The sequence below is a fragment of the Haliotis rubra genome, unplaced genomic scaffold, assembly GCF_003918875.1.
Source record: "Haliotis rubra isolate DU_JTF1 unplaced genomic scaffold, ASM391887v1 Scf164, whole genome shotgun sequence".
In the NCBI taxonomy this organism is placed as follows: domain Eukaryota; kingdom Metazoa; phylum Mollusca; class Gastropoda; order Lepetellida; family Haliotidae; genus Haliotis; species Haliotis rubra.
In genome coordinates, this window is record NW_025765603.1 from 863907 (window position 1) to 884720 (window position 20814).

Sequence of the window (20814 nt, forward strand, 5' to 3'; positions counted from 1 at the left end):
CCGCTTTTAGCAATATCGCGATGGGGGACACCAGAAATGGGCTTCACATTGTACCCATGTGGGGAATCGAACCCGGGTCTTCGGCGTGACGAGCGAACGCTTTAAGCACTAGGCTACCCCACCGCCCCAACTGTGGCCAGAACACGGTGCCACCTCATTGTAACCCGTTAAAAGGATCCTGATGCATGCAGTCTGGACAATTGCTAATGTGTTGCCATGGGAACGATCTCCATCAGACATTTTTGAAAGAAGACAACAAAGTTTATTTGAAAATATATTTATTACCCTGTACATGAGAAAGAAGCAGTATCTGTAAATATGGCAATACACCGATCATGTAAATAGATCCCATTTTCAAAACCTTTTCATCAGTTAGATTCCTTTGATAATTCGTCGTGACATTTCTTGAGATCACGGACAGCGATGTCAATGTCGTTTTTCGATGTCTCCCTCCCGACAGAGAAGCGTAAAGCATTTCTGGCAATGTCTTCGGGAATACCAATGGCCAAAAGGATAGGAGAGGCTCTGGAATATAACAAGATATAATCATTTCATGAATAGTAATTGTCTATTAGCCTTGATGCATCAACAGATGTCGGATATATTTCGTAGCAATTAAGGAACACTGAATACCAATAGATCGGTGCCGTGCTGGGTTCTACCACACCGTCGCTTTAGGCAATATCAGAAATCGGAACAGGCTAAGAACACCAGAAATCGCCTTCGCACTAACGAACCAAACCCAGGTCTTTGGCGAGGCGAACGAGCGCTTCAACCACTCGGCGAACTAGCGTTTAAACCATGCCGTCCCCACACAACTCCTAATGAATGCAGAAAGTTGGGGGCTCGGGGATGGCATTTAATGTTGGGCGGGGAAGGGGCCCTGGTTTACTGTTTAATACAACCTTTATTTTCCGTCCAAGTTCCAGCAACAAAATCTTTGGGCGGCGTTAATCAGCCATATCGTTATTTCCCACAACATCTGACATACCCAGTGTTCGATTCACGTTCATATTTTGAACCTCGCAGACAGTCGACGCAGGAACATTTTGCTTCGTTTTTGAAAAAAAAAAATTGCAGGTCCCTAATCTCTTCTGCATCCTCAGGAAATGGAGGATAGAAACGGTCGGGAAATACATAGTGAAGACAAGACCGCTATTCGAACTAACCTGCGCTGTTATGTCATGACATATCGGGTCACTGAAACAACGTTCCCAACTCAAGTTTATCACACAAATCTATCCCATGACCCCCTAATTACAAGATTAAAAGCCTGGGAGTGATACAACGCCTTCATAACAGCGTCTAGACATGCACAACCGACCTTGGTGCTGATAAACAAACTCAGGTTTCAGAGACTGTGACACACTTTCAAAAGCTAACACGTGATTCATTCCAAAACAACTCTGAGTAGACGAACCAAGAGATACAGGACAGATCCAGACACTACATTACAGGATTCATTGCGTATTTTTATAATATATTTCAATAAACAATAATCAGTCTTTCATTTCATTAAATTTAACATTGAGGTTATAAGTGGTTGGCTCTTTGATTGGTTACTGAGTATTAATGAGTGAGTGAGTTTAGTTTTACGCCGCACTCAGCAATATTACAGCTATATGGCGGCGGTCTGTAAATAATCGAGTCTGGACCAGACAATCCAGTGATCAACAGCATGAGCATCGATCTCCGCAATTGGGAACCGATGACATGTGCCAAACAAGCCAGCGAGTCTGACCACCCGATGCCGTTGGTCGCCTCTTACGACAAGCATGGGTTACTGAAGGTTCATTCTAACCCGGACCTTCACGGGTTGAGTATTAATGAAACTATTCAAAGTGATCAAAGTATTAATGAAACTATTCAAAGTGATCAAAGACAAAAAGAGTTAACTGACCACTATCTGGTTAGTCCCCCACAACACGCCTTCCAGATACAAGTATCGTTTACACGCATGATGAACATACAGCGAGTAGGCAATAATTGCAGTATTGTAAAAAATATTCTTCAAGGTGGCACGAAATTATCCATATTCACCACGCATTGTGAGAGAATGTGAAACTGATTATATATCTATTCAAAGCAGCAACCAATCCAGGCCAACTGTTTATCATATGCTTATATTGTTACTCGAGGAATGTGACAGTATGGCAGGCATTGTTTTACCTCGTAGTGAGATCAGTCTTGATTGGACCCTCATTCAGGGCATGTATTTCATTGTTCAGGCAGGATTCTTTTTGCATCTTATGCTTAATCACAAGTATGCCTGTGACTCTGCATATTGCAGATAGTGTACAAACGTGAAGTCATGGGACATTACATTCAAACAGTCTTCAATGATCGTGACTTGAGCTAATTGTTTGATCGGCTTTCTAGAGGTTCGTGAGTCAATAATAAAGTATACGACTTTATGGATAAAAAACTTATTGTTTATGGCATACAGCGACGTTTCTGTGTTGATTCTTCCACCGTTTTCTAGCTAGACTGACTGACTGAGTTTGGTTTTACGCCGCGTTTAGCAATATTCCAGCAACATCACGGCGGGGGACACCAGAAATGGGCTTAACACATTGTACCCATGTGGGGATTCGAACCCGGGTCTTCGGCGTGACGAGCCAACGCTTTGACCACTAGGCTACCCCACCGCCCCTTCTAGCTAGAAGTGACCACAGCCAAGTGGTGTGTACATACATAGTTACTAAGTATGTTGTGACAAACCTGAGGTTAACATTATCAACAGCCTATAATTGAATGACAGGTGCGACATGACTGGGTAAGGCGAGAGGGGGAGTAAGAACAACAAATAGCACGGCCATGAAGCCAATAGTATAAAGCAGCAGTCGTGGCCCACTCTTCTTGGAGGTTACGGAAAGGGGCGAATCGTGACGAATCAATAAGCAGGAGAGATTAAGTAGTACAAACAGTACAAAAACAAAAGCTCACAGGGTGCTAATTGATAAAGCATGTATCTTGATTATTAAAGAAATATTACTAAAATTGGTTAGAGGGTAGCCCACAGTCAGCCAAACAATTTCAGTGCCATGGTGCTCCGCTGTCTCGCTATATCGCTATATCGCTAGCCTCAAATTTAATTCAGGGGCGGATATAGCTCTTTGTGAAAGGGGGGTGCACACTCTTGAGAGAAAGGTGGGGAGACACTTCATTTCACCCGTGATTTAATAAAGTAAGATTCAGGAGAAGGGGACTGTGCTCAAATATAAATATCTTGTCGACTACAGTCTTCTCTCTCAATACATACATATTTAGGACATGTACCTGAGGAAGTGTTTCATTCAGGGATTTACCGAAATAATGAAGTTGCAGGAACTGTTTAATTTTCGTTTTGTGTATCGGCTCACCTTTATTAAAGGAGTTACGGTATGCAGGTACATTATGTACAGCACTGTATTGCTCATGCTAAACATTCGGAGGACCTGACTCCCCAAATGGGTACAAAGTGAGTTTAATTTTACCCTGATTCTAGGAATATTCTAGCTATATCACAGCCGGGGACACCAGAAATAGGCTTCACACATTGCACCCATGTGGGAATCGAACCTGGGCCCTTATTCTCGAAACGTTCGTAGCTCTAAGAATTCTTAACTTTGATCGTTGCCAATGTGTTAAGAATGGGCTTAAGAAGTTCGTAGGGCTACGAACGTTTCGAGAATAGCTAGCCTGGTCTTTTGCCTGACAAAGGAGCAGGAGACAGCTAGTTAGCTTATCAAGGATGAACACAGGGAGTTTGTAGGTCTTCTTTACAACCTGTGGACACACCCAGCAACAATGGTACGAGGCTAGTCTGTGGATCAGGTGGACAATATCTGTCACATGGATGATTGTGTGTCATGGTAATCCCCACAACTGTTGCATTGCTCATAATATTAATCTTTGGTTTGGACCTGTTTATTTACAGGTAGACATCATAAATTGGCTGGGATATTTGCCAGTGTGGAATCACAATACATCTTCCTGTTGGCTGCAGAACATTAATAGCCACCAACATGGCTCTGATTACAATAGCAACTACCAATTAAATTCAATGGTGACACAGCTGCAAGCCACGTCATACTTGCCTGTTCTGAGAGTGGCACGCTGCCCCAACACTTGCCTGAACATGCTCGGCCTTGTTCAGCACCTTGTGACCTTCAACACAAAAAGTGTAACCTGGTGGTAAGGACAGATAACTCTTGACATATCAGCATGTCAGACACAGTCATGCCAGGACACCTGGTCTGCACACCTACCTTGACACCTGATTGAGTCACATGTGCACACTCATGTGACATCTGCTTTGTATAAATGGAATTTCTGACCACTTGAATGTTTAACATAACAGTTATCAGTATCTGAACAACCTATGCACACCACTCCCTGTGTTGTACTGCCATGAGAGACATCTTAGGTCTAAATCACCTTGTGAAACATAGGCGGATCCAGTGTGTGTGCGTGTGTGCGTGCGTGCGTGCGTGCGTGCGCGCACCCCACCACACCCCACACCCCTCCCCATTGTCCTGAAAGTTGATTCAATGACCATTGAAACTCTCGTGTAAATGAAGTTTGCACCCCTCCTTTCTCAATAGCGTGCACTCCCCCCTTTCTCAAAAAAGCTGTATCCGGCCCTGTGAAATTGCTCATGTTTGTTAAATCCAAATAAAAATACACTTTTTGTGTCTTTAAATCCAAATACAAGTCTTATGACCTTTAGATGTCATTATTAAAGTATTTATAGGGTTACATTTGCTATGCAATCATCACTGTAATTTTAGGTTGACACCAAACATTCGTGACCAACTCGTGTTATATTCTGGGACAAGCCAAATAGCGAGGAGGTTACAGAAAGCAACGAGTGGACACTAAATTACACATGGAAGCATACAAGAGTTACTTCCCTTTACTACCAATTTGCAACTTGCCAATAAAATGGTCGTCAAAGATTTATGGGGGAGCAATTTAAACAAATTAAAGAGTGATATATTACCCGCTACCTTTTCCCTGACCTTGGGCATGTTATTTATGTTGGAGAGAGGATATATTTCTGTCACTGCCTTGAACACACGAGTATCTGAAGCCAAGTGGATACTTGACAAATTGGATATGACAAGCCATGTGTACCCACAGCCCAAACCTACAATAAAGCTGTATTATTTATGCACACAGATATATATTTTGAAGTGCTGTGTATTCTGGGATCAGAAGCTGACATACAAGTTGGCAGCAATCAGTGTTAAACTAAATATTGAAGTGAGTGAGTGAATGAGTTGGTTTTACGCAGCTCAAAACAATATTCCAGCAATATCACAGTGGGGGACACCAGAAATGGGCTCCACACATTGCACCAATGTAGGTAATTGAACCCCGGCCCTCGGCATGACAAGCAAACGCTTTAACTGCTGGGCTACCCACCGCCCCTAAATATTGAAAACACTGTAATAAAGTGACTAAGAGTTGAAACATGTATGTTGACACTACCCAATCACTTTTGAAACATAATGAATAAATAATAAGTTCATTTCAAAAGGGTGGCGTGGTCGGTGGGGTGCACTCCAGTAGCCTCCCTTTGGATACATGAATGTTAGTCAGTGGTATCCCAGCAGTATGTACATCTCACCTTCAAGTCCTTGACCTTTGAAGGAAAAGTTGCAAGTATTCGGCAGTCTCTCACTTGTCTTGAATTTACCATTGATGTGAATCATATCTCCAAATTCTCTCTGGAAAATATGTTTCATGTACACTTGGGATGTTGACCATTTCAAAAGATAAAAAAACTAACCATTCAAGCTGTTATTTGTCAAGTTGAACTAACAAAACCCTGAAATGGGATTTTGTATGACAGGAAATTTCAGCACTGTCAATTGTGATGCTAATCGTTTCATGAGACAAATTCTAACCATTTGTCCAAATTGTCATGACTTCTGATACATAACAGCTGGTGATCTGATACTGATAATTGTTATAAATCAATAATATTTCCAATAGCTGGCGTTTTAAGCCAGTCCTAAAACACATTACATAGTTTAATAAGAAAAAGGCAATCCTTACTGCTGTTAAGTTGCATACCACTAGAAACCAGACAGTGAATCATTCAATATACCCTGATTTTGTCTCCAGGCAACAGTCGAAATGAACAAGTTTAATATATTTACTCAATATAAAAGGATATTACTTCCAGATGTTAAGTTGCATACCACTAAAAAGTTACTCTCCTCACATACCACTAACTCCTCCTCCAGGTAATCTCTGACCTCCTTCAGGTGTTTCTCAAAGGCGTCAAGATTCCTCACCACTAGTTCTGCTGCCTAAATTGAAAGAAGAAAGAATAACATAAATTAACACTGCTATATAGGATATAATTCGTTAAGTTTTTGTAAAATGATTCGTTAGTTTTATAATTAGGCCAGACCAATTTTATTTATTGTTTTACAGGTTTTTATCCTCAGAAAACCTAAAGGCAGGAGGGAAATAAAGTAATAGTAAAGTCAAAGTAATACTCCTTCTAAATACTAAAAGTATTTTACTTTTGGCAATTTATGAAGTGTATATGGGGCAAAAAACAATCTAAAAAAAATTTCTTGTAAGTTTACATATTTAGCCATTACAAACATAAGGATTTTATTTTTTTAGCATGAACAGATAATCAACAACGTTAAAGGAAATTACACCCGATATATTTTACCATCATTTTACGAATTATATTGTATTATTATTTTAAGAAACACAAGTAAGAAAAACAAATATGTCAGAGTTTCCAAAAAAGATGACAGCAGCATGATGCATGCTAATCAACTGTTCTTAGGAAAATATCATTTCTTGATGTCATGAACAATAGATGATATCACAATCTGACATGGGTGTTCCAGTTTTCTGAGGAGCTGAATCTCACTGTACCGTGCAGAGTTGCTCCCCTTAGGTGTCCTAAGTCATTCCTAAAATGACATTCTGATCTCCCCCAACTTGCAGATATAGTTAGCCTCTTTGGTCATGTGGATCAAGGTGTCTGACAGGGGGTCAAAATTAAGGTCTGTGGTTCAAATCCCTTCACAGGACAAAGAAATGCATACATAACGAATTACAACAGCCACACCTGCATTATGGCAATCAGGACTCAAAGTGTCTATCTATTACCTTTCCAAGCCCAGCAATCATACCAGCATTTTCTGTCCTAAAATGATATAATAAAACAGAATTATACCTGTGTAATGCACATTTCACCAACTTAAGCTTTTCATGTTTTCTGTACTAGTCCTGAAAATTCCTTTAACCATAATAGGAGCCAATAATCAATCATTGCTTAATTATAATATCAGTGAAAATGTACCAAAAGAAAGAAAAATATTTCACAGACATTTACCTTGAATAAAACTCAACATTTTATGATTTTAACTTTGTATTATGTCATAAATATGTAGTTACATGCAATGAAATGTAAAAACATATGGATGTGAGGCTAGGTTATGGAAGAGGGTGCGCCTAAGAAACCTGATCGTGACTTTGACTCTCAGTAACCCATGATTTGTTTCTAGGTTTGTAAGGACCTAAACACAGGCTTGAGGGTTTTAACAGAGCTGTAAACGTCTGTAGCTTGCACCACTTCAGGCTTTCCTCGAACATCACGCAGACACATCCTGATATAACTGGAATATTGTTCACACTGTTAAACCCAAATCACTCACTCATTCACTCACTCAGATGACAAAAGTTTAACTGGAATATTGTTCAAAACAGTAAAATGCAACTCACTCACTCACTCATTAAAGATGACAACAGTAAAACAGGGATATAGTTTGAAGCTGTAAAATGCTTCTCTGTCACTTACTCACTCACTCAGATGACAAAAGTTGAACTGGAATATTGTTCAAAACAGTAAAATGCAACTCACTCACTAACTCATTAACGATGACAACAGTCAGGTTGCTAGACCAGCTTGACTGCTAGCTGTGCAGAAAATGCATAATTGTATTCATGCAGAATGTGCAGAAAATTCATAATTGTATTTTTGGCAAATAGCAGGGTTTAAGAATTAATGATCATTAGACTAGGGGAACATTCAGACAGTCTATGAATTGTACTCACCCTGGTCTGAAATTCCTCTCCTGTCCTCCACCAAATAACAAAGGGTAGAGTGGTGTCCCCTTGTCTAGATCACGTACATATATGGCGCCAACTCTTGGAGCATAGAACTGTTGGAATGTAACATTGTGTCAAACTAGAAGTATGCATAAATAATTCAATCAACAACCCCTTCACTGCCATTTCCTCAAAGCTCCCTTACGATCTAGCTACACAGTAAAACCATCCTTACCAGGAAGCTACCTTAGATGTAACAATTTCCAAGTCTAGTGATCTCGACTCCTGAGGGAGTGAGTGAGTTTTGTTTTACGCCGCTTTTAGCAATATTCCAGCAATATCACGGCGGGGGACAACAGAAATGGACTTAACACATTGTGCCCATGTGGGGAATCGAACCCGGGTTTTCGGCATGACGAGCGAACGCCTTAACCACTAGGCTACCCCGCCGCCCTCTCGACTACTAAGAGTGTCTAGGACTTAGGTCTTTGCACCACACTAAAACACTTTTCTAAAGCATTTTCTGCCGTGGGCAAGTGACTTTTGAAACAGGCACTTAATGGGTACCTGGTAGGATGTGAAAATAATGTTATTATTTAACCTTTCAGTGCCTCACAGGCAACTTAGATTCTATACTATCTGGATAGATAAGAATGAAAATCGAGTGCACACTGATCAACAGCACTCAAATACCGACAAAACCTAAAGTTGTCTTCTAAATATATTACAATCATATACATTATGTTCAACAACAATAAGATGCTATTACAGGTTGTCATGGTTACCTTATGTCCTACAATAGTAAGGTAGTCCACAGGAATGTCACTGACATCAACCTTGACCTTGCCAATAGCCTGTGCAGCATCAGTATGGAGGAGGATCTTGGGGGTCTCACCTGGATGGCGTTTCAGGCTCCGCACTCGAGAACATATTTTGGAGACTGGCTGCAATGAAACAGTGAGATGTAGTGACTAGCTGTTATGATAATATTGCAAGAAGATTATGTGTATTGGAGACATAATCATGGACACATCTCACCTGTATCTCATTGTTGGTGAAATGACAGACACTGCAATAATGGTGTTGGAGTGAACTGCACTCAAAAGATCCTCCACTCACCTGTACAGCACCTGCCTCGTTACTGGCAAATATGACTGACTCACCTGTATAACACTTGTCTCATTGCTGGAAAACATGACTAACTTACCTGTATAACACCTGTCTCATTGCTGGCCAACATGGCTGACTCACCTGTATAACCCACCTGTCACTATCACTGACTCACCTGTATAACATCTGTCCCATTATTGGTCACTATCACTGACTCACCTGTATAACATCTGTCCCATTATTGGTCACTATCACTGACTCACCTGTATAACATCTGTCCCATTATTGGTCACTATCACTGACTCACCTGTATAACACCTGTCTCGTTGTTGGCCAGCATCACTGTCACCATGATGGTATTTGGGCGGACTGCTCTCAGCACATCCTCGACTTCAACTCGCCCACTCAGTTTGGAGGCAGCCACAACGGTACACTCTATAATACAGGAATAAACTGAAATAGAACTTCAGAAGAATATTTCACCTGCCAAACCTAACAACCATACCACACCTGAGCTGTCAACTTTCTCATCAGTTCATCAACACTTCCATTTATTGATTCTTCAACCAGTGAAGATCTGGGTTAGAATTGATCTTCAGTAACCCATGCTTGTCAAAGAGGCGACTAACCGGATTGGGTGGTCAGGCTCGCTGCCCCAATTGCGTAGTTCGATGTCCATTCTGTTGATCACTGGATTGTCTGGTCCAGACTCGATTATTTACAGACAGCCGCCATATAGCTGGAATATTGCTGAGTGCTGCATAAAACTAAACTCACTCACTCACTCACTATAGATTCTTCAGAATAGAAACATCTAACGGTCATAGTACCTAAGATTTTAATCATAACAGAAATGAATGAACACTATTATGTCTTTGTTGTAACAACACACAATAACACAAATTGACAAGTGTGGAGACTCAAAATACCAGGAACTGTCACACCCTAACATTAGTGGTTCTCAAGCTCTCATTCATACAGGTACGATAGCTAGCTAGATAGATAGATAGATAGATAGATAGCCTGATAGATAGATACACAGGACACACCTGCAATGCCTGCAGATACCATGTGTTCCAGTACAAGCTTTACGGAGTCGTGTTCTAGGTTGGATGTGATAAAGTGTGGCAGCTGCTTCCTGTGGTTCTCTGCATTCTGGTCATCGTGGAAACACTTCACAGCAGTGTCCAGGATCCAGTTGTTTCCCTGAAACGTGTCAGGTGAGGTGAGGTGAGGTGAGGTGAGGTGAAATTGGGTTTTACGTCGTGCTTGAGAATATTTCGCTCATATGACGACGTGCATGCGTGTGTATGTGTATGTGTGGCTGCTTGTACTAGGCCAGACTGAAGCTGGTTTTATGGTGCTAGCCCACTGAGATACCATGCCGCACTGAAGCATGAATACCTCACTCAGACACATTATACTGACTCCGAGCCGACCAGTCCTTGTTGTACCCATTAATGCCGAGCGCCAGGCAGGGACCAACAAGTACCATATGACGAGGTCGGGTATCGAACCCACGACCTTCCGCTCTCTGGGCGGACACTCTAACCACTACACGACGGAGGCGCTCCTGAAAAGTTTGAAGTGAAGTGGGAGGTAATGAGGTTTAAGATTAAACCTGTTTAGAAACAATCATGGGTAAGCCTGGGCTTTTATTTATAATGGTAGCTACGCCCCTGAATGCACTAGCACAGTGACATACATGCATGTGTGGCGGTATGTAAGAGGCGATTAAGGGGATCAGGTAGTCAGTTATTGTATCCTAATTGTATAGATCGATGCTCATGATGTTGATCACTGGATTGTCTGGTCCAGACTTGATCATTTACAGACAGCCGTCATATAGCTGGGATATTGCTGAGTGCGGCGTGAAACAACAAACCAAACTAAATACTTATGTTGAGCATGAATACTTAGACGTGCAAACATTTAAGTCAATAAATTTGACCACACAATCCATTTAGAACATCTCAACATCCTCCTGCGGGATGAACTAGCAGCTATTGTGAAGGCTGACTGACTGAGTTTTGGTTTTACGCCGCTTTCAGCAATATTCCAGCAACATCACGGCGGGGGACACCAGAAATGGGCTTCACACATTGTACCCATGTGGGGATTCGAACCCGGGTCTTCCGCGTGGCGAGCCAATGCTTTAACCACTAGGCTACCCCACCGCCCCTGTGAAGGCAATACACTCATATACTAAAAAAGAGGTCTAAAGGAAGCTTTGCACAGACAACATAAATATGCAAGCAGACTGGTATTCTCAACACCATTGGCCAACTGCAGTGTTGATACACTCACAAACGTATACATAAATCCTCAAACTTACCTCTGTCCCTCCTGACGTGAAGATGATATCTGTAAAGCAGGGTAAAACAGATCTGGAGTTCGTTCCACATAGCTTAATTGTAGCGCTAAGGCGATAGTGACTTCCATATTTTGACATGGACATTGCTATGAAACAAGTCTCTGCACTTTCAGTGCAGGTGTTCTAATAAGGATCAGAAATTTTTGGCTCTACATATGTTTCAGTTTCAATCAGAGACCATGAACCAATGTTAACTGGAAAGTTGTATCAAGGGGGATAACTCTACTTCACCAGGCACAGCAACACACAGTCTCGCATCTACCACAGTTAATTTTACATACATATTCTCAAGCTAAAGTCCCCTTTCATCATGTTTGCACAACAAAATATACTGAAAGACCAAAATAGTTGATGACAAACTGTGGATGATCATGTAATCAGGAAGCTAATCTTTACTTTAACCTGATTGACTGAAATTATTTGTAATTTTGCTGTTGCTGTTTAACATGCACTCAGCAATATAGAAGCTATGTCATTGTATATGATATCAGTCTGTTAATACTGGAATCTGGATCAGAAGATCCAGTGATTGATACTAAGAGCACCAATGCAAAAAGTGTCACTAAGAAAGGTGAACAGATGCAGAAACTTTGAAGATGAATACAAACCTGAAGGTTTTGCGCCAATCATTGACGCCATATTCTGCCGGGATTCATTTATGATGACCTTAGCCTTCTTCCCTGTAAAACAACAAGCTGTGGAATAACTTAAGTTATACTCCAGCATGTACACATTTGATCAACAAAGTGAACTGAAAAACTTCAATTACATGACAAGGGACCAGTGTGCAAAATAGCCACTGGCCCACTAGCCTATGGCTAGTAAAAATCCAGTAGGGCCAGTAAATCTCCACAGTCACTGGCCATTCTGTCTAATGAATTTTCATGGGGTTATTTTGTAAAAATACCACTCTCACCAACCTGTTAAATTATCATACACTTTTAAATCAGACAAGATTATGGCCTGATAAAAATGCTCATCATATTAGCAGCTTAATGATGAAACCTATGTCATGCCGACAATATCTTATTTTCATCTATTTTTGCAATCTTTTGCTTAGTCTCTACATTCATATTTTGGGCTAGTGAATTATTTTGTGGGCTAATAACTTTCAGGCATAGCTAGCCCGACTGGGTAGCAAAATTTGGTAACTATTTCGCACACTGCAAGGGACATATGGAATCATCAAACAAAGTACTTTACCAAAATGAGTTAATGGCTTAATGGTTAGTTAGTTTGTTGGTTTAATGCTTTTCTACAAGCGTCAGTTAACTATTGGAATAATTGATGACATGCATAGTCTAGTCACTGAGCCTGACCGACCCCTCCGTTACTAGCCTCAATCATAGGTCGGTGGAGGCTATATCACTAACTACTCCAGCGCACTCTTCCAACATTAGTAATGTTTGCTGTATATTGAAAATACTCATGTTCTCATCGACCGCCCCCGTGGTGTAGTGGTTAGAGTGTCCGCCCGGAAAGCGGAAGGTCCCGGGTTCGATCCCCGACCGTGTCATACCAAAAGACGTTAAAATTTGGTACTTGTTGGTCCCTGCCTGGCACTCGGCATTAATGGGTACAGCAAGGACTGGTCGGCTCGGAGTCAGTATAATGTGTCTGAGTGGGGTATTCATGCTTCACTGCGGTGTGGTATCTCAGTGGGCTAGCACTATAAAACCAGCTTAAGTATGGGCTAGTACAAGCAGCCACACATACACATACACACGCATGCATGTCGTCATATGAGCAAAATATTCTCAAGCACGACGTTAAACCCAATTTCACCTCACCTCACCTAATGTTCTCATCATATTCCCACCTTGTGTGTATGAGCTGGAAGGGTTTCCCCATGCATCACGCAGGGTGTCGGTGATAGCTGTCAACACGTCCGGGTCCAGGGGAGTAGTGGCATTGTAGTCCAGATATACACTGCATCATATACGGAGAGAAAAGGTGCTAGAGGCATAGAATATATAAGTATATGGTCTCTGCTAGAGGTAATAGAATGAATGAATAAAATAATCATTTAAAAGAAACAGCAAAGAGATTTATACAACCGGTAATGAATGGATATTGAGTGCACTATTTTAAAAAATGAGTAAAATTCACATTTTGAAGAATTGCTGGCTTTAACCTTTTCAGCCACTGCTGTAACACCCATGAGTGAAGTCAAGTTTGTTTCCATCCAGTAAACTAGATTAGGCTATACAGACTTACAAACTCACACACTAAAACTATTCAAATTGTTGCCAATAAATGTGCTCGTGCACCGAAATATTTACTTAAGAGTGATATTATGATTTGTCTCTGATTAATGTTTTCAACAATTATCATGATTATATATTTTATTATAGACTACCCACCTGGCTGTAGTTGACATAGTTTACTTCACTCTTCACACATGCACTTCTAAATATATATTCTTTCATTAACACAAACAGAACATCCACTCATGTTCTGCCACGACAATTACTCGTCTTATAGCTATTTCGTATCATAACCCATTCCATATTTTATATATTTTCAGAACATCTCCGAGAACTAAAAGACTAAAAAGATTTAATTTTTGTTTTGATTTTGTCGCCCTTTGAAAATTTAAATTAATCGTTGCACAGAAAAAAAATTGAGCATTTGTGTCTTCATTCCTTTGACTGGGTTTCTGTCTACGAAAATTATAAGCGCTAAACTTGCGTCGCGTACTAACAGTCGAACCAGTTTATAGACATCCCACGATTATTGACCCGGAAGCTGGTACCTACAAGTGTGTGCGCATGCCCAAGCAGGTGCTTGTTTTGTTTACTTCATCAGCTGGTCTTACGAGATGAGGTCTTGAGAAGAATTCTGTACTTTCGGTTTGTTGTTACGGGAAACCAGTGAGTCGATGAAAGATTAGCCTGGAAGATTCCATTTAGTCTCCCTGTGGTCGTAGATAAGGTATATCCTCAACTCCATCTAGATATATTTGAAAATTTAAAGTTTGTCGATGTTTGATCAGTCAGTGGGCAGGGCAGATATTAGCTAAGATACATAGCGTTCAATGTTCATGTCAGTGAACGCTATGTATCTTAGCTAGGCAGATATCAAAGCGAGTTGTGGGAGTCTGATAGCGACATGCCGTCATTGTCTGTTGGATCACAAACCTATCTTCACTTCCTCCTGTAACACACATTTATGAGGTTAATTTATGACCTGATCATAACCCTGTATTGAAACATAAGTTATAAGTATCAACAATAATACCTTGCCACTGTCAACCAGCGTACACTACTGGCACTATCTGTTAAAAGTTTTTATTCTCATGCCTTTTTCCAGAATATTGCATTGCCTCTACATCTTGTTTCCAATCCTATCAGTAGTTAATGATTTATATTGTTGTTAATGTTATGAACATTTTGAAAAGTTTGATTTCTGATTATTCTTAGGTTTTTCGTGGCTGTCATTATGGGTCAGCAAACGTCTCGACAGGAACTGATCAGCCAGGAGCTTGACGATCAACAAACACGAGACTGGTTCACTCTGAATGTTGCTCTGCGGGAAGCAACAAAAGCCTTGGCTATAAGTCTCCATCACAAGATATCAGTGCTCCACAAGCATGTGAAAACATCTTTCAGAGGTTTGGAGCAATGTAGCGAAAACTGCAGTGCCACAAAAACAAACCCAACTCAGTGGTGTCAACCTTGTTCCCTGTGGAAGAATGAAATTCTGTCTTTGTGCAAGCCAACATATCAACACAAAATTTCATGGGAAAGATATCACTCTGCTCAATGGCCTTCTAATCCTTACGAGTTTGCTCGAGTTCTCATTCCCCGAGCTCACAGATTCTACTATAAGTCAAATGAATTTCATGAAGATATTAGGTATGCATTAAGCTTCATTGAAAATTGTGTTGAATTTGAGGTTCCAAGAGAAACAATTCAAAAGGCCTGGGTTGTCAGGAACAGTTTTAAAAGGAAAGGAAAAATGAAGGTGCGTAAGAGTTATCTCCACGATGCCATGACTGTTTTGCTGACATTGTTGGAATCACCAGGTATTTCAGATCATGAGGCAATTTCACCAGCTGTAAAGAAACTAAGGGCACTGAATGGAGAACTTGAAGAGAGCAGTTGTTGTATTTCATAGAACTGGGACAGCTTCATTTTTAATCAAATAACCTTAATTTTTGCAAATGAAGTGAATGAATAGATACCCTTTGACAAGACCTTCCATAATTGTTACACTAAAGTCACTTGACATATAAAAGAAGAAATGGCTGCAACATGTCATGGGTCTCAACAATACACCTAAAACCAAAGATCATTCAAGCAAATTATAGAAGTGACAAACAATATTAGATTTTAAGTAAACGACCCCATAGGATGCCATGTACATGACGTATCAAGAAGTGTTTAATGATTCAATTACTGTGTAACAACCCATCTATTAACATTCAGGATCATATAATTCTCAGCAAAAACAAATAACATTTGATGATGAATGGTTGACTGTAACAGAACTAATAACTAACCATGGCAAAAGAATGGCTCATGAATTTCATGTCAAGGTCACCATGGTTACGTATAAACGCCAAAATTGTCATGACTGATGGATTCTGTAGACAAAGCAGACATTGACAGTGTTTGGATAGAACAATTTGACGAAAAACAAAGAATCTTTGACATTGTGTTAAGAAGTGAAACGGTCTTATATACATGACGTATACATCATGTACATACTAATCATGTAATAAATTATTGAATGATTTAACTAGGAACATACAAAAAACTTAGGTACATCACTATAAAGTGTGGTAACCATGGTAACCAGAAGGATTGTTCATTGACATATTTTCTGTGTCAGTATTTAATGTTTTGTTGCAGTGTTTTATTAAAACCTGTTAATGTTTCTCAATGAGTGTACCTTGGAGAACAGTTGAATTTAATAAAGATCAAATGAACATGTAGCACAGGGAATAGTTAAGTGAACAGTAGCATCAAGTTATAGGCTTATACTGTCATTGCTAGGGACGTAGCACTATATGATACGGTCCTATATAACATAGTGCTAGGACCCTGGCAGTGACAGTAAATACCTCATAGCTAGTTTTTGCATTACTGCTAATACTGTGGTTTGCAGTAGAATCATGTTTTGTAATTTTGTTTTCTGTTGTTGATTCTATTTTATTGTGTTTGTTTTTTTTATTGTGTTTGTTTGTTACTGAAAAGGATTGTCTATTTTCAATTGTTATCAAATATAACACTACCTTAAGGATGTCTGCTGTGTATTGGGAGTCTTACCACGACATATTTTAAGTCAATCTATCACCTGAATAGGGTCATGCATATAACAATGTCAGACTAAAAGTTGGTGTATATTCAACAAAAGGACATTGTGTATCTTACAAGGTGGGAATTGACTCCTAGAACAGGTTGTGTGATTCTGTGACAGGAGTGACTGAGAGCTGAGCCGCAATATTCCTTAAACCATGATGTTACTGCATTGTCTCTTAAAACGTTGGATACTCTAAATCAAACCTGTGAACATCCTTAATGTGGATAAGATGAAGTGGAGAGTTTTTTGCTCTTTCATCCTGCATCCTGTCATTTGCAAAATGCAGCAAATCAAACTGATGAATGCAATTACAGCAATAAACATCTCATCATGTGTGAATGCTGCTTGATACAGAATCAGGGAAAGTTTTTTAAACACCTGGTTCCCATGGTAACTGTTATCATTATGCAACTATATATCTTAGTGTTCATTATTGCCTTGCTTGTTTCGTAGTCCTTTTGTTTGCTTGTTTCATGAATGTGATATAGAATATTTTTATTTTAAGTGCAAGTAACAAAAGGGAATTTTGTTGTAAATATCAGTTTTATTTCTTTCGTTATGCCAATTCCCAGAGAAAATAATACATAACATTCATAGAAGGTATTTAAATATCCAAGGGAAAACATGGACACCACTTCAGATTCCAAAACCTACATGACCTACCGATATGTTTTAATTGGCTGATTTGTAGACTAGGTTACAGATTCTATTTACTGTATGATTTAGCGTGTAATAAAGCATCATATCTACGGATATGTTTTAATTGGCTGATTTGTAGACTAGGTTACAGATTCTATTTACTGTATGATTTAGCATGTAATAAAGCATCATATCTCGGATATTTACTAGACTAGGTTACAGATTTAGCATGTAATAAAGCATCATATCTACGGATATGTTTTAATTGGCTGATTTGTAGACTAGGTTACAGACTCTATTTACTGTATGATTTAGCGTGTAATAAAGCATCATATCTACGGATATGTTGATAGGCAGCAGACTTCCAATCACCGATCTCAAAGTTGGTGACAAAAAACAACATTACATGCATTGTTGAACAGTTTGTGAAATGACCTTTGATCTTGACATAATAATCTGTCTCAACTGTATGTTTGTTTTGTATTGATCAACAGGACCTATTTAGGGACCGTTCATAATTTATGGCTAGGGGGTGATGATGATTTTAAGGGGGTCACCCATTTTGTTCTGGGGAGCTAGGGGTGTTAGCAATTATGTACACACAATGTACTATCAGTTGTGACCTTGCAACCATCACTAGTAATCTTCATATCTTTGAAAATATCAGTCCATTTGTCTTAAGAGTTACCTTAAAATTAGGTTGTTCAGAACATTGCATTTAGAAATTACGCCTCCTGATATGATTTTTAATGCATGAACAAAGAGAACTAACAGGAATTCCAGATGAAATACACCTGTATCTACCGAGATTCCAGGTACAATAATTATCATGCCATGTTGTTCGTTTACTTGACAAACATTTCTTTTCTGTTTTTTAGATGTGTTTCATAGTCTTTATACAGCAGTCCTTGATATTACACACTTGTGTTTTGTGACTACTGTCTGATCACTCCCCCCCCCCCCCCTCTGGATCCACCCCTGAGTATATGGTTACTTCATCATGTGAAGGAGAAGGGGACATTCACAGTAACCTTCTTCTCATCCTCCATTTCCTTAAGGAATTGTACTTTATGTAAGATGGGTGGTTGGTTAGGGAGGTGATTGGCAATGAAAATCAAATAATATCATTGCCCTATTTCATAATATACTGAGGGAAACAAATAAGGGAACACCACTTCATCGCAGTGTTCCGTCAGATTTTCACCCACAGTGCAATACAAAGCTTGTGAAGAAACCTGGGAAAAGAATAATGGAACACTTGTACTTTAATGTGTTCCCTTATTTGTTTCACTCAGTATATAACCAAAGTATTTTCTATTATTTCTAACACTGTTTCATGTACACAAAATGTTTTAATGACTTCAACCTGGCCTGTGATTATGCATGAATACCATTGCCTTTGATTGAACAAAATCAAAAGGTAAATATTTTATCACCTGGTTTGAATAAATATTTTCAAATTTTTCTCCAATTTTTATTGAATGTATGGAAACATGTTTGGGTACTTTCTAGACTTGTTTGATGTGTGTGTGTGTTCTCATCATACCTTGGACCCGTGAAGATGCGGGGTAGAATAGGTCTTCAGCAACCCATGCTTGCCACAAAAGGCGACTATGCTTGTCAAAAGAGGCGACTAACGGGATCGGGTGGTCAGGCTCGCTGACTTGGTTGACACATGTCATCAGTTCCCAATTGCGCAGATCGATGCTCATGCTGGTGATCACTGGATTGTCTGGTCCAGACTCGATTATTTACAGACATAGTACTGATCACACACTGTACAGGTCACAATGTACTTGTCACATGCAGTGCAGATTATACAATGTGGAGGTCTCATACTGATCACACACTGTTTACACAATCTACTTTACACACAACCGTCATCCCCAGCCTTTTACATGTTCTTTGACCCGTGAAGAGCTGGGTTAGAATGGGTCTTCAGTAACCCATGCTTGTCATTAGAGGTGACTAACAGGATTGGGTGGTCAGGCTCGCTGACTTGGTTGACACATGTCATCTTATCCAGTTGCGTAGATCAATGCTCATGCTGTTGATCACTGGATTGTCTGTTCCAGAATAGATTATTTTCAGACCGCCGCCATAAAGCTGGAATATTGATGAGTGTGGAGTTCAACAACCAACCAACCAACATGTTTCTTGACACGGTTATTCATATCAATCACTTTAAGGCTGAGTATAGTATTACGGTGGGGTAAAAGAGTTCGCTCGTCACGCTGAAGACCCGGGTTCGATTCCCCACATGGGTACAATGGGTGAAGCCCATTTCTGGTGTACCCTGCCGTGATATTGCTGGAATATTGCTTAATGTCACAAAAATAGCTTTTTAGCCACAATCACCAAGAGCGAATCGCCCAAACACACTCCAAGAGTAGTTGGCCCACACACACTCCAAGAGTAGTTCGCCCAAACACACCATCTGATAATAGGATGATGCATGTGCTGCATGGGGAATACATGTGCTGGTGTGTATTGAGAGAGAGTGATTGGAGAGGAGTGTTAAACAGATGATATATTTGCTTGAAGTGGATGCATGGGCTATTATGAGCCGTAAGTATGTGTTTTGTACTTATTGAACATTTGTGTTTTGAGTGTAATTTTCACTTTGTGTGGTATGTATTTGATATGTGACAGAGAAGTATTTCATGTTGAGTTAACAAAATATGCAGGTGATTTCAGTTGGTAATGTAATTACGCTGCTGATAGTGATATTGTAGCTATATACGTTCAGAATTTGCAACTTTCATAGAAGTTATATTTCATATTAAAATAGATGCTACACCCAGTATCTATTTTTTCCAGTGTTGATGTTGAACATCAGGGGCAGGGTAGTTGTTGGCTATTCGACGCACGTCAAGTATTTAGCTGTGTCCTAGCTACGCTTACATGTGTGTTCGTGTGGGGAACGTCGTCAGCTGTGTGGAACGGTTGTCAGCTGTGTGGAATGTTGTCAGCAACGTCGTCAGCTGTGTGGAATGGTCGTCAGCTGTGTGGAACGTCGTCAGCTGTGTGGAACGTCATCAGCAACGTCGTCAGCTGTGTGGAACGTCAGCAACGTCGTCAGCTCTGTGGAACATCGTTTTTCAACATCGTCAGCTGTGTGGAACGTCGTCAGCAACGTCAGCTGTGTGGAATGTCGTCAGCTGTGATGTCATGGTGATGTCATTGGGTCGGCAATGTAACCAAAAGACTTTGGTAAAGTTGTTACATTGACTGCGTGAAATAACTCATAGTCTTGTGGTGGATATTAAGCCCACGTTATGGTGGATACTCATGCCCACGTTATGGTGGATATT

General features: G+C 40.1%; 1 protein-coding gene and 1 long non-coding RNA gene across 4 annotated transcripts; one reads left to right on the forward strand and one right to left on the reverse strand.

Moving 5' to 3' along the window:
- Positions 1–261: 261 nt before the first annotated feature.
- LOC124271878 (selenocysteine lyase-like) lies at positions 262–14421 on the reverse strand. Of its 3 annotated transcripts, none has more exons than XM_046707045.1 (13): positions 14314–14421; positions 13374–13483; positions 12163–12234; positions 11516–11544; positions 10230–10386; positions 9488–9615; positions 8856–9014; positions 8077–8183; positions 7129–7165; positions 6219–6302; positions 5615–5714; positions 4080–4149; positions 262–525 (listed from the first exon to the last, which is right to left on the reverse strand). In XM_046707045.1, the coding sequence occupies exons 1-13, from the start codon at positions 14325–14327 to the stop codon at positions 369–371; spliced, it is 1224 nt and encodes a 407-aa protein (XP_046563001.1). In that variant the 5' UTR covers positions 14328–14421; the 3' UTR covers positions 262–368. The 3 variants fall into 3 exon arrangements, with proteins under 3 accessions (XP_046563001.1, XP_046563000.1, XP_046563003.1); XM_046707044.1 differs by lacking the exon at positions 14314–14421 and adding an exon at positions 13918–14285; XM_046707047.1 differs by lacking the exon at positions 14314–14421 and adding an exon at positions 13918–14284 and having other exon boundaries at positions 13374–13510.
- Positions 14422–17612: 3191 nt separating this feature from the next.
- On the forward strand, positions 17613–18965 carry LOC124271879. Its single transcript, XR_006897165.1, has 2 exons — positions 17613–17644; positions 17786–18965. It is a non-coding gene; the product is annotated as an uncharacterized LOC124271879 (long non-coding RNA).
- The last annotated feature ends 1849 nt before the right edge of the window (positions 18966–20814 follow it).

Bases quoted from the DNA above. Each gene is read 5' to 3' on its own strand.
- LOC124271878 (XM_046707044.1), bottom strand. The intron at 12,235-13,373 runs GTGGGAATATGA...GTTGTTTTACAG, and splicing joins TTCCAGCTCATACACACAAG to GGAAGAAGGCTAAGGTCATC. The intron at 5,715-6,218 runs GTATGTGAGGAG...CATATTTTCCAG, and splicing joins ACCTGGAGGAGGAGTTAGTG to AGAGAATTTGGAGATATGAT.